This window comes from Esox lucius, chromosome 8 (assembly GCF_011004845.1).
Source record: "Esox lucius isolate fEsoLuc1 chromosome 8, fEsoLuc1.pri, whole genome shotgun sequence".
Taxonomy (NCBI): domain Eukaryota; kingdom Metazoa; phylum Chordata; class Actinopteri; order Esociformes; family Esocidae; genus Esox; species Esox lucius.
The window spans coordinates 2,951,982-2,969,880 of NC_047576.1; the positions used below are offsets into that span (position 1 = coordinate 2,951,982).

A 17,899-nucleotide genomic window follows, 5' to 3' on the forward strand; every position below is an offset into this window, starting at 1 on the left:
CTATACTGAAACATTAAACCTAATCAAATCCAGTAAACACTCCATGCAATGGTGAATGGCAATTATCATCAAGTCCCAGTGATTGGACAATGAGAGAGAGAGTACTGACTACTCACTTTAGGTGATGTACAAGTGTTACTGTACATCACCTAAAGGTCACTGATGAACAGGTTAATGCAACAGAGGGGAAACTTTTGCAAATTAAAGCCCCAAAAAATAAAATAATTGAAAAGCCAGATTGATGATACTTTTACACTATTTTGATAATCCAAAAGTGCTTTTAGTTGCAGCACTTACAAAAAGAAAAAGATAAGAAGGAGAGCCCTGGTGATTCTTTGTCACTCTCCCATAAAGGCCACATTTGTGAACCACAAATGTATGCACAATGTCTCCCAGCACAGCCATGGAAGACTTCCAACTTCTTGAGAGTTACTATTATGGCTATTGGTGGCCTCTCTAACGCGCATTCCTCTCTCCTGGGTGCTCGGTTTTTGAGGCCGGCCTGTTCTAGACCGATAAAAAGTGCAATATTCTCTCACAGACATAACTTTGCTGCAGGTGATATTCAATGCCTTGGAAATGTTTTTACATCCCACCCGTGATCAAGGCTTTTGAAGAAAACATTATTCCAACAATATTTAACCAGAAATCATGTAAAACATTGATTGCACACAGGTGGATTCCATACAACTAAATAGGTGACCTAAATAGGTGACAGGTCATTCAGGAGTTTCATAGCAAAGAATGCAAATCATTTCTGTTATATATTTGTAATTCTTTTTTTTTTTTTATTGAGATTTTATTTTTCAAAATGCTCCTGATACAATTCACTTTGATTTCATGTAGGAACACAATGAAATGTGGTCCAAGGGGTGAATACTTTTGAGAGCCACTGTAGTCTCTAGTCCTCAGTAGCCACAGTGTTGTTTGGGAGTTTCCCAAGTTGACACAATTAACGGTTTAACAACATACATCTAAAAAAAATAAAAAAAAATAAAAAAGGTATCTCAGACGCAGAAGTCTTGGCCATCTAAAAATGATTGTTGTGTTTATACACTTGAGTCTGTCAAAGGGGTGGGCCGGTAGGGATTAATGAATCAATATCAAATTTTGAAACTGAGACATATTGTTATTGTTTCTTGAAAAATATATGCTCACTATGAATTTGATGACAGCAACACACTTAAAAAAAAGGTTGGGACAGTGTATTGCTAAAAAATGAAACCTGGTGGTATATCACACAACTAATTAGGTAAATGAGTAAATTAACAGGTCAGTAATATGATTGGATGGGTTTGTCAGAGAGGATGGGTTTGTCAGAAGTGAGGATGGGGAGGGGTTCACCAGCCTGTGAAAGATTGCGCGGGCCAATAGTGCAACAATTTAAGAATAACGTTTCTCAATGTATAATTGCAAAAAGTTTGGGGATCTCATTATCTACAGTACATGAAATGCTTAAAAGTTTCAGAGAATCTGGAGAAATCTCTGTATGCAAGGGACAAGGCCAAAAAAACAAGATTGGATGGCTGTGATCTTTGGGCCCTCAGGCGGCACAAATTCAAAGTTGCCATGCATTTTTACTAAAACAAGAACATTTCTCAGTTTCAACATTTGATGTGTTGTCTTCGTACCATTTTCAATTAAATATTGGAATACACGATTTGCACTTCATTGCATCCTGTTTTTATTTGTATTCAACACAGTGCCCCAACATATTAGGAAACAGGATTGTAATGAATAGATAAATGACTGTACAGGGTAAATGTTATGGAAAGTTGAAAATATTTTTGATAAACTAAATGGTGTAGAAACAGCATATAATTGGAGACAAAAAAAATTATTCCCTTAATATCTCCAGCAAACTCATAAGTTTACTTCTGATCTACGAATATAGTTTGCAGCTATTGGTCATAAAGACCTGCAGTTAGGCCTAATTGAGCCAAAGCTACATTTAATAACAGAACTACAGATGAAGGACAAAAGGAAAGTAGGTGTCTGTGTTGCATTACCAAAAAAGAAAACTAGATTGAGTATATAAATGTTTAGTGAAGCTTACAATCAAGCCTCAAATATTAGCCTAATAAAAAAAGATGTCAGCCTATGTCTTAAAACATTGTTTTGATGTTGGGGGGGGGTTGCTCTTTCTGCCACAGGGGAGATGAGATGTGATTTTCTAGATGAGAGGCGGAGAGAGATGGAAAAGACAAGCCGCGCCTGTCAATTAAATACAAACCACTACGGGGAACAGGGTGAGACAGAATTATCAGCACTCCAACCTGCAATTTGTCCAACTATGGAAATATCTAGGTTACACAATAAGGACTGAATCACATGACACTAATTCCTCTAGAAATAATGAATTCATCAATTATCATTTATTAGCCTGGAGGGGTTTTTAAAGAACAGTGGTATGCAATTGCTTAAACCATTTCAACAATTAGAAGACCAAAGACATAATGGAAAATCAGTAGTTTGACCCTGAGCAAGGCAGTTAACCTGACCTGCTCCCAGACTGTTGCTGAAATGAGAATGTGTTCTCAGTCCAACACTGTCTCCTTAACATGAACATGCACATATACACAAGTGTGGACTGTCAATAACATGTTCTGGTTCACGTACGGAAAAGTCCATAGGTGTTGGCGACACCGATAAGAAGGACTGCTAATACTCCAGTGAGGTTAGACAAACGGTTAAAGTTAGGTAATGCTTTCAGTGTGGTTAATGTTAGGATTAAGGATAGGGTTAGGTTAGACAAACCGTTAATGTTAGGATTAAGGATAGGGTTAGGTTAGACAAACAGTTAATGTTAGGATTAAGGATAGGGTTAGGTTAGACAAACAGTTAATGTTAGGATTAAGGATAGGGTTAGGTTAGACAAACAGTTAATGTTAGGATTAAGGATAGGGTTAGGTTAGACAAACAGTTAATGTTAGGATTATGGATAGGGTTAGGTTAGACAAACCGTGAAGGTTAGGTTTATGGATAGGGTTAGGTTAGACAAACCGTTAAGGTTTGGTAATGCTTCCAGTGTGCAGGTTAGGATTTCAGGTTAGGGGTAAGAAGAAACAACTACAAGGTTATGGCTAGCTAAAAAGAAAAAGAAAACTGTGCATCTATCGTTTGGGTCGGAGTCAACCTACTCAGTCACATCTAATAAAGGTTGGAAAATAAATAACACGCTTAACATTTTTTTTATGTTGACTAGCCAGGTCTGTCTCCAGATTCAAATCTAGGCTAATTCAACGTGGCTTTGACTTCCAGGAGATGAGATCAAGTAACAACTGAAGAGGTGGGGTAAAAAGGTTACAGACTTCAGCCAAAGCAAAGGACACCCGGCCCAATACTAAACATGAGTGCTTATTATGGACATGATATTCATCTGTCCAAAAACCCCAGTATTAACAACTTTGTATGAAAAGTGAATGGTTAAACTGTGCGGTTGTTTCACCTGGCTCTTTTCAAATGCATTGAGGATTGTGTTAAACTGACTAACGTTTCTTATTGGGTTTCCCTCCACCATAGCGTCTATGGACTGTATTGCATTTGCCACTGGCCGTTTTAACAGCTTATTAGCCAGTAATAGGCTTACTAGTATCTACTAACTTCCTAGGAATAATCATAAGAATTGAGCAATTGCTAGCGAGACTAAAGATGAACTTTTCCATGCCAGAAACAGTTGCAATATAACCATATACAGTTATTTTGGACCTTACTATAATGTAGATACTAACGGTATCTACATTATAGCGACGTTTCCGTCTATATGGAATAATTCATAAGGCGTACTTTGCTTAGCCTGAAAGGGGATACGAACTTGGGACCTATAGTTTTAAGGTTTATTAAACCCGCTCTTTATTTCATGGAGACAAACATTTTGATAAGCATGCCATTCAGCAGCTTGGTTCAATCTGCGCACAAAAGTCACTGTAGACTGGTCCAGACTGGCTCCACAATGCTCACTGTAAACTGGCCCAGACTGGCTCTACAATGCTCACTGTAGATTGGCCCAGACTGGCTCCACAATGCTCACTGTAGACTGGCCCTGACTGGCTCCACAATGCTCACTGTAGACTGGCCCTGACTGGCTCCACAATGCTCACTGTAGATGGGCCACACAATGCTCATGATTCTCACAAGGTGAAGCGATACAATGGTTCTTCGTTGCTCCCCAATTATTAAACAAATACTGAAAGATCCAAAGTAAGAAATCCACTCTGCTCTGCGTGTGGACGCAATTCGCTTATTACACATGTCGTGGAGTGCGCTTACAACTTTTTCACCTGATCAATATTTACCTAATGACAATTGTTTGACTTAAAATCCAAAGATGTTTCAATATAGAGCCAAAGGAGGAAAATACCTAAATTCAACAATAATAATTATAAATCCTGATCCTGTTAAAAGCATATTACCTTAAAAAGATTTTGAAAGTTATTTCCTGATGAACTTAAATACATTGTCGTTTGCATGCCGTCATAAAAACGCAGCCTTGGCAAAAATTCACTTGTTAGTGAAAGAGGACAAAACCTGCAACACTGACAACTGCAAACCCAATTATACCTGCAGCCTGCGCAAAGTCAGAGCAAAGGCCAATCAAGGTTTTAGTGAACCAAAGTACCAGCACTTGTCTTATTTCCAGGCTGCTGGGTGAAAATGCTGAAAATGCAGATTTTACACATTCAACAGAACTTTTGAGATGATTTGTTTTGATTCATTAGACACTGAGAATGCCCACTCACTTGCCAGGACAGGATTTTTATTTTACTTTTACCCATAAGACAGTCACTGAAGAAGTGCAATCGAAACACTTAAAGCACTAATTGGTTATTAATCAGTTTATTACATAAAGATAAACATTCAAGGTAAACAAACATTATGATAAAACTGAAATACACGGTGTTACCTTCACTAGCCCATACTTACTGTAAAGCGCAAGAGGGTTCTAGTAATTGTAATGACTGGCACGATGCGATGCAGTGGCTAGGTACACAACTCGTCAAAAACCTTTACCCTGCTGCTCAATCTCTCAGAGAGCTCCTGAAAGTAAAATGCCCACTCCGTGGGTGAATATTGATCAGCCAAGATATCAGAAATCTTCTCACTAAATTCACAACCCACAGTCATTCATTATTTACGCCCTGCTGAGGGGTGATCATTTTTTCCAAACTCTAACAAGTTGATTTCAACTGTGGCCGCATTGTTGTCCCAAGTCGTTCATGCCCCGCTTCAATATCAAAAGTCAGTTGTGGAAAATATTACAACAGTTGAGAAAATTATTTACAGGACAGATTCAACACCATTTATTGTACACATTCTATTTTACCTCTACACAAAACAGGCAATGGCGTTTTCCACATTCGCAGAGAAATGGAACCTCGGAGTAAGACGGCACATCGCTACAAATAAATAGCAAAACCATTCTGTCCAGCTCAATAAAGCCCTTGAGTGATTCCTCGCTAAGCCCCTGGTTGTTGTCAGTCAGTCACACGGCACGGCAGTCAAAAAGCTAATCAGAGCGATTGAGGCCTTGCGTCGTACACACACGGGCGGGCGCGCACGCTCACACGCTCACCAGTGGCTCATCCAACCCCAGGGGATGAAAGGAGAGGGGATAGAGGCAGACATCAAACGCACGGCGCAGCAGGGCCCAGGCTGCCTCTCTCCCTTCACACCGCTTCAGTTCATCACTTAATTAATATTTGCATTCCAGGCAGACTAGCGTTGGCATGTTGGAAAAGGTTGGCATGGAAAATCCTCCCAGGGGAAGGGTGCCCATTTGTCAACTAAATGAATTGAAAACCATCTGAGGTGGCAGAACACACCATACAGTAGGCTCTCAATTCAGTTCACATAAAAGACACTAGTAATGAACATGAGACAGAAACCATTTCTATAATGCAAAGAAAAGAGGAATGATCGTTTGCACAGAAGAGCATATTATGTTGTGCCGACTTAATATTTTAAGATAGGCGAAAGTGAAGAAAATAGACTATTAAGAGCAGAAATCCGTGGAACGGCTAAAAGTCTGCCCAGAAACAAAAGTGAATCCACGAGAGACCTGTTCTTTATAGACAGAAGGAAGGTCCTCAGACATGCCAGTTTATTCACTGGTCAAAGCCAAACGAAACCGATGATACGTTTACCCATGTTGGGGGGCTGGGGTTAAGGAGGTCAGTAAAAGCTGATCAATGTATTAAATTGAAAGGCGTGCATTACTATTTGGAGTTAAGATTATCAACAACATACAGGATTGCCCAATGGCAGAGTTCATCAACATAATCAGAGGATGAGAGGAAACACCACATCTCCAAAGGAACAAAGGAACAGCACTACAAATCATAGTTCCCCTGCACTTTCAACCCCTGAAGACACTTCAGTGGATTCCATCTCGGTGACCTTGAAGTGACACCGCACCAAACAAGAAAACACTGCCACAAGCCTCTCCGTCCCTGACCAACGCTATCTAACATTGCCAGCAGAGGAGCCAAGAGGGATCTGGGAGTCAGAGCGGTCAAACCAAGATCACACACGGTCCATCTTCTCACTTGGGCTCGAACACGCCACACCTCCAAATCGCTTTTCGATTGGCTTGTCACACATCCTCTCAGCCAATCCTGACCTCCTCAAAGCGCACCATGCATCAAATAAACACCACAAGCCCTTGGATCAGTCATGCCTTCCTTCCTATTGGACACGCCTGTCTCCTTCAAACAAATCCTGCCAGTGCAAAGTCAATGGCAAAAAGCATGAGGTCCGAAAGCCCGGAATAAAAGCTACATGGTACAGTGTTACTTCAATGACGTATTCAGTCTTACTCGACTAAAACAGTGACCCCCAGAATTACTGAAACCTTAAATATGAACAAAAAAAGCTGTGAAAATGTAATTGATCTTCCATAGATAAAACAATCGAACAATTTTCTTTAAAGAATCTAACCTTCAAAAACAAATTTCTATCAAGAAATACATATTTTATTTAAAACAGGTGCAGTGTAATTGTTGGCACACCTGAATTTAGTACCCCCTTTGCCAAGATAACAGCTGAGTCGCATCCTAATAAGTTTGATGAGGTGGGAAAACACACGTGGAAGGGATAAGAGACCATTCCTCCACACAGAAACTCTCCAAATCCCTCAGTCCTTACTGACTTGAGGACTCACCTAAATCACCCCACAAGGGATGACCATTACAAAAGCCTTATTGCATGGTCAGTGAACTATTCGTGTGGATTTCAGGCTATTCTGTGGATGGTTGGTCTGCTGAAAGATCCAACAACGAACCATTTTAGGGCAAAACCTGATAAAGGTAGACAGTTTCAGAGACTTGGTGACCCCATAATGGAAGCAGCTTCTCCAAATATGAAAAAAAATGTGTCACCTGAAGTTCGTGAACCATCCTCCTCACTGGGTGCAGGGGCAAAACACACAGGGCCCGGTAACAGACAGGTCATCACAGCTCTAAATGTACATTTCATAATTATTGCCCTAATGGTGGGTCAATTTATATTTACAGATGTGTAGCTTTTTACGGCCCTGGCCTGATTTGTGACGGTCAACATGTTGTCCCGTGGTTCTGTGGACGTTCTCATATAGACGGATGACGGAGGAAGCTCAGCCTCCCTGTCTCCTCATTTGTACCCTAGTGAAACTCCTAGCTCCTAAAGACAAGGGTGAACTTCAAATGGTAAAATCGTATTGAAACTACACGTCTGGTGTTACTGATCAATTCTTCCATCAAAGTCTAGATTTAAGATCAACCTGATAAACAATAAAAACATTTCACAGAATTACCTAGGGGCAAATAATTCTGGAGATCACTGTATAGGATACCAGACACAAATGGATCAAAGTCACATGGTCAGTCATGAACCATGACTGGCAGAACTGATCGAAGGAAATGACAATTGCAGGAGCACCAACGACGGGGGGGGTCGTATTGACGGCGAATCCAGCGTGGCGCTTTTCAGATCCTCGGATAACCCCCACGTCATTCCTCCGTCTGATTTCTCCCCTCTTTGGGCAACAGCGCTGTGGTCTCCGAACACGTCCAAATACTTGACAACCCGTCAACGTGCTATTGATCCTGTTTTTAACAATTTACGGGAATAAAGGAGGGACGACACAGAGACACATTCTACAACCTCATGGCACAATCTGTTCTGGTAACATCTGTCATGTGGATATTGTGAGACATTTATGATTTACTTCACAACATCAGGTCTAGATAGTGTGATGTGATATGTATCTAACATTATCAGTAGAACTACTACATGTGCAAAACTCTGTATATGTGCACAGAGAGACTAAACTCTAAATTTCTAATTGGGACAATTCATCTTTTTTTTTATTTCTTTTTTTTGACACAGGAATGAGCCACACCGCCCACCAATCACCATGGACACTCCGCCCACGAACTGCGTATTGATCCCAGGGCTTCTTCTATCAATCAAGTCAAAGAGGGCTGAATATTCACCCATTGGAAACCATTGGACCACATTGCAAAAACCGAGAGAACTGATCATTTGTAATCCAATTTCGGCTGGGTGGCTTTGACTGCTGAGGTCACCTTAGATTACACTCCAAAATAGTATGTATATGTGTGTGTATACTCACGCGCATACGCACACATATCTTAACAAAATTATAAACACAACTCTTGTTTTTGCCCCCATTTATCATGAGGAGATGTGTTGCAACGCGTGAGGCAAATGGTGGTCACACCAGACACTGACTGGGTTTCAGAGCCCCCAAGACCAACTGCACATTTTAGAATGGCCTTTTATTGTGGCCAGCCTAAGGCACACCTGTGCAAAAATCATGCTGTCCAATCAGCATCTTGATATGCCACACCTGTGAGGTGGATGAATTATCTCGGCAAAGGAGAAGTGCACACTGACACAAATTTAGACAGATTTGTGAACAATATTTGAGAGAGAGGCCTTTTGTGTACATAGAGAAAGTCTTGGATCTTTGATTTCAGCTCATAATAAATGGGGGCAAAAACAAAAGTGTTGCATTTATAATTTTTTTCAGTATATTACATACTGGTCATAAAATTTGAATATAATCAAAAAGTTGATTTATTTCAGTAATTCCATTCAAAAAGTGAAACTTGTATAATGTATACATTCATTCCACACAGACTGATATATTTCAAGTGTTTATTTCTTTTAATTCTGATAACTGACAACTAATGAAAACCCCAAATTCAGTATCTCAAAAATTTGAATATTGTGAAAAGGTTCAATATTGAAGACAACTGGTGCCACACTCTAATCAGCTAATTAACCCAAAACACCTGTAAAGGCCTTTAAATGGTCTCTCAGTCTAGTTCTGTAGGCTACACAATCATGGGGAAGACTGCTGACTTGACAGCTGTCCAAAAGACAACCAGTGACACCTTGCACAAGGAGGGCAAGACACAAAAGGTCATAGCTAAAGAGGCTGGCTGTTCACAGAGCTCTGTGTCCAAGCACATTAATTGAGAGGCGAAGGGAAGGAAAAGATGTGGTAGAAAAAAAGTGTTCAAGCAATAGGGAAAACCACACCCTGGAGAGGAACCAAAACCAATTCAAAAATGTGGGGGAGATTCACAGAGTGGACTGCAGCTGGAGTCAGTGTTTCAAGAACCACCACACACAGACATATGCAAGACATGAGTTTCAGCTGTCGCATTCCTTGTGTCAAGCCACTCTTGAACAAGACACAGCTTCAGAAGCGTCTCGCCTGGGCTAAAGACAAAAAGGACTGGACTGCTGCTGAGTTATGTTCTCTGATAAAAGTAAATTTAGCATTTCCTTTGGAAATCAAGGTCCCAGAGCCAGGAGGAAGAGAGGAGAGGCACATAATCCACATTGCTTGAAGTCCAGTGTAAAATGTCTACAGTCAGTGATGGTTTGGGGTGCCATGTCATCTGCTGGTGTTGGTCCACTGTGTTTTCTGAGGTCCAAGGTCAATGCAGCCGTCTACAAGGACGTTTTAGAGCACTTCATGCTTCCTGCTGCTGACCAACTTCATGGAGAAGCAGATTTCATTTTCCAACAGGACTTGGCACCTGCACACAGTGCCAAAGCTACCAGTACCTGGTTTAAGGACCATGGTATCCCTGTTCTTAATTGGCCACCAAACTCTCCTGACCTTAACCCTATAGAAAATCTATGGGGTATTGTGAAGAGGATGATGCGATACGCCAGACCCAACAATGCAGAAGAGCTGAAGGCCACTATCAGAGCAACCTGGGCTCTCATAACACCTGAGCAGTATTGGTCTTAAGTAATATTCAAATTTTTCGGAGATACTGAATTTGGGATTTTCATTAGTCAGTTATAATCATCACAATTAAAAGAAAGAAACATTTGAAATATATCAGTCTGTGTGTAATGAATGAATATAATATACAAGTTTTTGCAACATTTGTCATTAATGACATTTGAAATAATCAGTACATTCAGTAACATGCTAAAATGTTCATGAAAATGTTGGGTTAGATGTAGAAAAAAAGACTGATGTACATCCAATGCACTTTCGTGGCTTAAAAGAAGTCTTCAACTAACTGTGTTGTCGAGGAAATAGAGCAAGCATACTCGTCGCTCTTTTGTTTGGCACACAGCCCAGCCACCATAAAATTACTGTTGATTTACACAATCCAATTCCCTTCCCAATTGTACAAAAGGTATAGGTATCAATTCAGAATACAAATACCTAGAAGGTAGAGCCCACGCTAGATTTCTGTTTGATCAACCTAGATGTCTATCAATAAAGAATTTTGAAATAGAGGATTTTTTCCCCTCACCTATTGTTCTAAAACTTTAGACTGCAGTGTCCTTTCATAAGTCAAATAGTCATTTAGTTTTTTCTACATTAAATGTATGGTAATTTGAAGGAACAGTGCTACTAAGCAAGTAAAAACCTTTACATACATGCTAGGCTGACATACAATAGACACCACCCATTACTTCGTTCAGTCGTAGAGACAGCTCACAACAACTCCCATTTGGACAACCCTAGCAAGGAGGTAAGGAGAAAGCCCACCTTGACTGTCTGGTCCAGGGATGCGGTAGCTACCCGAGCCTGAGGTCCCATCAGGCCACAGTGAATGTCGGTGATGGGAAGAGAGTGACGAGACAGGACATGGCGGGGCTCAGGCGCGTTTGTTGAGTCCAGCTGCACCACACTACAGAGCACAGAGGAAGCGGTTGGTCATTTATTCACATGTCATTGGTAGCTGACAAATAAAATAAAACAATGTAAAACAGGACCATGCTTTTGCATGGACTAAAGGATAACTGTGAAATTTCAAACACCAACACAGATCCTTCGCTCATGTTCAAAATTCTTTTTTTAACGAAAACATGAATGTTTATCCCCTCAATATTTGCAAAAGATGGAATATTTCAAACGGTAGAATCTCACCATTACAGAAACAAGAATGACATTAAAAAAAGACTTGTGAGAAAAAAAATCTTTACTCTTATAGCCAGGACAGGGAAATATCCAATAACAGCATCCTACACAGTGAACAAAGACACTGGAGCTCTGAGTCTCCCTGGTTCTGGCTGGGTCCAGACGACATGCCAGAATAAGACAGGAGCACAGAGAGTGAGGCCTGTGTGTGTATGAACAGAGCGAGGCAGAGGGGAAATATAGGAGGACCGAAAGCCCCTGATTAGCAGAGCGGGACTCAATCCTGTCAGCTCGGAAGCAGGAGTGGCTCCGTGACAGGATCTCAGGGACAACCTGTCTGCAGAACATCTGTGACAAACGTCACCAGCACAGGAACACGACACAGCATGGGCCCCGGCTCCGGAGGGTGCTTATAGAAAGCCAAGAAGCAGCTCGGGGGGCCATTCTGAGGAAAATGAAAACCCTGAACAGACTTCAAGTTTGTACACTTCCACACATCCAGATCAGTCTCCTCTTCCAAAGTTGCGGAGGGTGTATAGAGGAGATGTTAGCGGGACTTTAGTCACGTCCGCTCGTTTTGTTCCTCTGGGAAGAGGTCGATGCAAACCACTTAATGTCAGTATGTGAGCCCGACCTGGCCATTCTTCACAGGTGAAAGGTGCATTACCCAATGCAGGCCCGTAGACATTTAAAATTCCTTTCAGACCAGGATCACATTCTTCTGTATGCTACGTTAGGCTTCAAATTGTCCCTTCACAAAACGAGGAAGGTCAGAGAAAGTTGCTAAACACCAGACTTTGGTGTTCTTCCAACATTAATTGGGAAATAAATTTAGAGTCTGAGTGAGTATAGTTGTGATGTACAACACATTTCTGTTTTCTAGTTAGTGAAGTTACAGAAGAATGTTTGGTGGCCCTGTAGACCAACAGGTTGTTTAATTTGTGGTTTCAGGGTCCCTTATTCTCCAGCAGCAAAATCACACCATTAGAACACCAACAGCAATACATTCACTGAATGTAACTAGAGGGGACTTTGTACAGCTTAGTCAAGTTCATTTGTTCTCCATTTTGTTCTTCTCCCAAAATGTCTCTTCACTCCAGTGCAGAAATCGACCAATTTCCTAATTGATTTCATAAAGCAATGAACGACTCTGTGGAAAGCTGATGACCGAGACTCCAAAATAAAGATGCATTGCACTTAGAACACAAGAGGGCTGCCCTTTGAAATAGTGTAGCCAGACTGTTGTGCAGTTTCCTTGGGGGGTTGAGACCGTTAGATGGGTATGGTGGAATTGCTTGGCTAAAAGGCTGTGGAGCAAGAATAAAAGATACACACCATCGACAACACCAACATAGAATTGGGCTTTGCTGCACAATTCATCATCATCATCATCAGAGCAGTATTACATTCCACCTTCATCTTCTGTACTATTACTCATCACCCTCCTTTAACAGATGTGGACCTTTTTGACTCATTGAAAAAACATACAAACACACGTCTGTGAGTTGGTTTAACGTTCTGTTCCATTCCACAGCTGAGAATATCTCGGTTGGTCTTTAGTAGCGCACCTTCCTTTTGGCGACATGGGTCGACTAGCCATAACAGATACCTTAAAACTCTACTGAAGAAATATATACTTGGATGAGGATATTATTTTCATTGCCCAGACTGACTCAGATGAAATGCGGACAAAAGGTCTAGGTGGACAGTTGAAATCTCTGATTAACTGGATGAAGGTTAACTTTTGTTCATGAGATAACATCAGCATTGCAGAGATTTTGACAAACGTTTTCCATTTCAAAGTATGGTGGCGTAAGCCTCTGCTTTGAGAGGCAAATGGCCACAACAAAAGGTAGTGTGGGAAGGAGGACCTGTCAAGAACTTTCATACATCAAAAACTACATAGGAGTTGAAATCCCACCCACACCTGATGTTGATTGTTGCTACAGATATAGGGGGAAGAAATCTGTATGCAGGGCCAAACAGTTAAGACCATTTGATTTCACTAAGAATTTACTGCATTTTTGCTGCTTTCCTGAAGTTTCTCATGTCTTCATCAAAGTCAAAACCAGGCAGACATGTGTATGAAGCGAACGTCGTGGCACAATGACAGCTTCATAGCATGAGCTACTATGAAAAAAAGCAGAATGTATTACTTTGGAAAGCAGTAGTCTTATACACTCACCTAAAGGATTATTAGGAACACCATACAAATACTGTGTTTGACCCCCTTTCGCCTTCAGAACTGCCTTAATTCTACGTGGCATTGATTCAACAAGGTGCTGAAAGCATTCTTTAGAAATGTTGGCCCATACTGATAGGATAGCATCTTGCAGTTGATGGAGATTTGTGGGATGCACATTAGGGCACGAAGCTCCCATTCCACCACATCCCAAAGATGCTCTATTGGGTTGAGATCTGGTGACTGTGGGGGCCATTTCAGTACAGTGAACTCATTGTCATGTTCAAGAAACCAATTTGAAATGATTCAAGCTTTGTGACATGGTGCATTATCCTGCTGGAAGTAGCCATCAGAGGATGGGTACATGGTGGTCATAAAGGGATGGACATGGTCAGAAACAATGCTCAGGTAGGCCGTGGCATTCAAACGATGCCCAATTGGCACTAAGGGGCCTAAAGTGTGCCATGAAAAAATCCCCCACACCATTACACCACCACCACCACCAGCCTGCACAGTGGTAACAAGGCATGATGGATCCATGTTCTCATTCTGTTTACGCCAAATTCTGACTCTACCATCTGAATGTCTCAACAGAAATCGTGACTCATCAGACCAGTCACCATTCTTCCAGTCTTCAACTGTCCAATTTTGGTGAGCTCATGCAAATTGTAGCCTCTTTTCCCTATTTGTAGTGGAGATGAGTGGTACCCGGTGGGGTCTTCTGCTGTTGTAGCCCATCCGCCTCAAGGATGTGCGTGTTGTGGCTTCACAAATGCTTTGCTGCATACCTCGGTTGTAACGAGTGGTTATTTCAGTCAATGTTGCTCTTCTATCAGCTTGAATCAGTCGGCCCATTCTCCTCTGACCTCTAGCATCAACAAGGCATTTTCGCCCACAGGACTGCCACATAATGGATGTTTTTCCCTTTTCACACCATTCTTTGTAAACCCTAGAAATGGTTGTGCGTGACAATCCCAGTAACTGAGCAGATTGTGAAACACTCAGACCGGCCCGTCTGGCACCAACAACCATGCCACACTCAAAATTGCTTAAATCACCTTTCTTTCCCATTCTGACATTCAGTTTTGAGTTCAGGAGATTGTCTTGACCAGGACCACACCCCTAAATGCATTGAAGCAACTGCCATGTGATTGGTTAATTAGATAATTGCATTAATGAGAAATTGAACAGGTGTTCTTAACAATCCTTTAGGTGAGTGTACATCCATTGCAAATACAAAGCATGAACTGCCATTTTCACTGGTAGGCAGGACTAAGGAAGGCTGCCCATCAATTTGAATTCCATTTCAATTAGCTAACCTAATTTCGGAGGGTAATGGAAAATATGAGTACCGGTTTACATTTGTTAAATCATCTTGTTTACCAAAGCCTGTACATTTCCATTCCCCTTTAGTGCTGCCAAGCCCTAGCAATGAAAGACTCACATTGCCACCTACTGGAGAACTGTTTCTTCACTATCATTCCACACATGAGGGGAAAAAACTGTGTATGTCAATTGACTTACTGCTACATTTTTTTTTCCTTCTTCTTCAATGCAATGTGATCCATTAATTGTAAATGAGTCAGTTAGATGTTCTCCAGTACAGCCAAAACCTAGGCTGGACATTGGTTTGGGCATTGGATTTTATTGAATACATGGAAAAGGCCTGTTATCTGCCGTCAAACTTACTCTGTACCTCAGATAACAATTAAAATAAGCAATTACATTTTAAAAAGTAAATTTTACCATAGTTCAACGCATCGAATCTGTTCAATTTGTTCCCTCAAAATAGTTAAGAAGCCTTGATTTCCTCCATTGAGGACAACCCGTTCCAAAATTCTAAATGAGAAGTAGCTGATAGTCTTTCAAAGATCCACTAGTCTTCTTGATTAAATAGTGAAACTCAGTAAACCTGTTTATTGCTCTCTCTGCCAATGATCAAAGCTCTAATCCAATTTTCCCTGAGATTAAAAGATGTGAAGCTCCTTATAAATATTCAAATCCTAAGGGCTGGTGATGAAAATTACAATTGCATTTTGTTCCCTCTCTGTGCAAGGTCCTCGGAATGCGATGGAACGCATTTGAAATTCTCTCGAGTAGGCAACCACAAAATTGGATAATGTTGCAGTGGAACACACTGCAGGAAATGTGGCAGTGGAACAGCAGTGTTACAGGCTCAGCACATGGAACCTGGCAGTTCAAAGCCAGCTGCATCCCACCACGAGTCAGTGTAACGTCATCACTACATTGACAGAACTTCCAATTCCATTCTAATTAGTTAATTAGGACAAGCATCCACCCTGATTGCTGATTTTAAACTGGGTAATCTTAATTGCTACATTCCTTTATGGAGTTATGAATGCATGACATACAGGGCAAATGGTAAGTATTAAACACGTATAAACCCTCGTTTTTACATTTTGTTGAAGTACATAGTAGCATTATAATGAATTGGCTATTAACAACCCACACAAAATTTCAAAATGTAAGACACATTCTAAAACACATCTAACATTTATGAAAAATAAAATATATCTTGACGGCGTCAGCACTCTACATGCAAGGCAAAATACGTATGTAAGAAACCCCTTTGGCAGCAATTACAGAGTCTGTTTGTGTAACTCTCTATGAGTTTGCAGTCCAGATTTGTTGAATATTTTCCCATTATCAGCTCTGGTTGTTGATCATTACTGAACAGTCAAGCTTTGTCACCAATCAGGAACATTCAATGTTGTCTTGGTAAGCAACTCCAGCGTAGACATTGTTTTAAGTTATTGTCCTGCTAAAAGGTGAACTCATTTTAAAGTGTCTTTCGGGAAAAGCCGACAACAAGGTGCTAGCGCTTGGTGGTAATATTTCTTTATCCTAAAACAAAGTCTGTGCCGACAATAACCGCGCCCATCGTCGTCAGACGCTGGCAAGTCGGAAAATAAGGAGTGGTATCCAGTGATGTTTTGGAAAACTTGGTATTCAGGACAAAGAGCTCATTTCTTTGCGGTATCACTTTAAAGCAACGTCTGGTTTGGAATATTAGTATTCTGTACTGGCTCTTTTCCTTTCACTCTAGAATGTAGGTTAGTATTGTGCAATAACATTTTGATTCATCCGGTTTCCTTCTATTGCAGCCACTCAACTTCTTAAACAATATACTGAATAAAATCCATTAATTAATTTACTTTAAATTACTTATTTAATTGTTTCATTGCAATGTCAATAAAAATGTAAACAAATACTGTAGGTTCAGAACTTGGTCAAAACGGTCATTTTTCAGATAAAAAAGGTAGTGGGTGTGGCCTAATCAATGAGGGTGGGAACACTGGAAGTTGCAACATTCGGGCAGCAGAACATACAACCGCTCTTGGGACTACCACAATCAAAGTTTTTAAATGGTTGTACAGTACACATTTTGTTGATTTCAACACCAAGTGTAGGAGTGGTTTGTACCTGGCTAGACTCCAGACCAGTGCAAGGTTGTCTTTTCCGCCTGAAATAAAATGGCTGCTGTCATCAGTGAAGCGCAGGCAGGTCAGGTCTTGGTAGTGCCGACTCAGTATGGCCAGCAAATTGCCAGTGGAAACCTAGAAGTACAATAATTCACATGAAATGCTGCCGGGCTAGTGTGGACAATAGAATAAACATAGAACTCTATTAACATGTGTTTCACTGACCAAGTGAGCATCTCCTTATCAAAATGAAGCTGGTAAAATAGAATGAGGAAAACAGAATGTAGTCAAAAACATAATATGGATGTGACAAATGGAAAGTATTTAACACTGACGGACAGAAATGCATCCAACACCAGTGGATGTAGAGTTTGGCAAAGCAGTTGCAGCAAATAACTTGACTGTTAAAGGGCCACTAAGTTTCCTACAGCAGCCACATTAAGCCACAGGTGACAAACCGGTTCCACAGAGGTCAGAGTCTGCAGGTTTTTGCTCGTACACTGTACTTGATTGATCGATTAATTAGGTCTCTAATAAGGATCTCCCCACATCTGGTTGTAGAGGTTTTCATCGTGCACCAATTAAAAAGGGGGGGGGGGGGCAGCATATGTTAGGACCTCCATGGCATCGGTTTGACATTTGGCTTCTGGGTAAAGGGGTCTGAAGTCTGTGGATTGGGACCCGTGCATTTGGTTTCTGGGTAAAGGGGTCTGAAGTCTGTGGATTGGGACCAGTGCATTTGGCTTCTAGGTAAAGGGGTCTGAAATCTGTGGATTGGGGCCTGTGCATTTGGCTTCTAGGTAAAGGGGTCTGAAGTCTGTGGATTGGGACCTGTGCATTTGGCTTCTGGGTAAAGGGGTCTGAAGTCTGTTG

General features: G+C 41.0%; 1 protein-coding gene across 1 annotated transcript in view; it reads right to left on the reverse strand.

The window, feature by feature from the left end:
- wdr18 (WD repeat domain 18) overlaps positions 1-17,899 on the reverse strand; it is a 67,863-nt gene that overhangs the window by 43,769 nt on the left and 6,195 nt on the right. Inside the window, exons 3-4 of the mRNA XM_029121596.2 lie at positions 17,028-17,161; positions 11,030-11,171 (exon numbers count right to left, since the gene is read on the reverse strand). Coding sequence (XP_028977429.2) covers positions 11,030-11,171; positions 17,028-17,161 — 276 coding nt within the window. The remainder of the gene's footprint in view (positions 1-11,029; positions 11,172-17,027; positions 17,162-17,899) is intronic.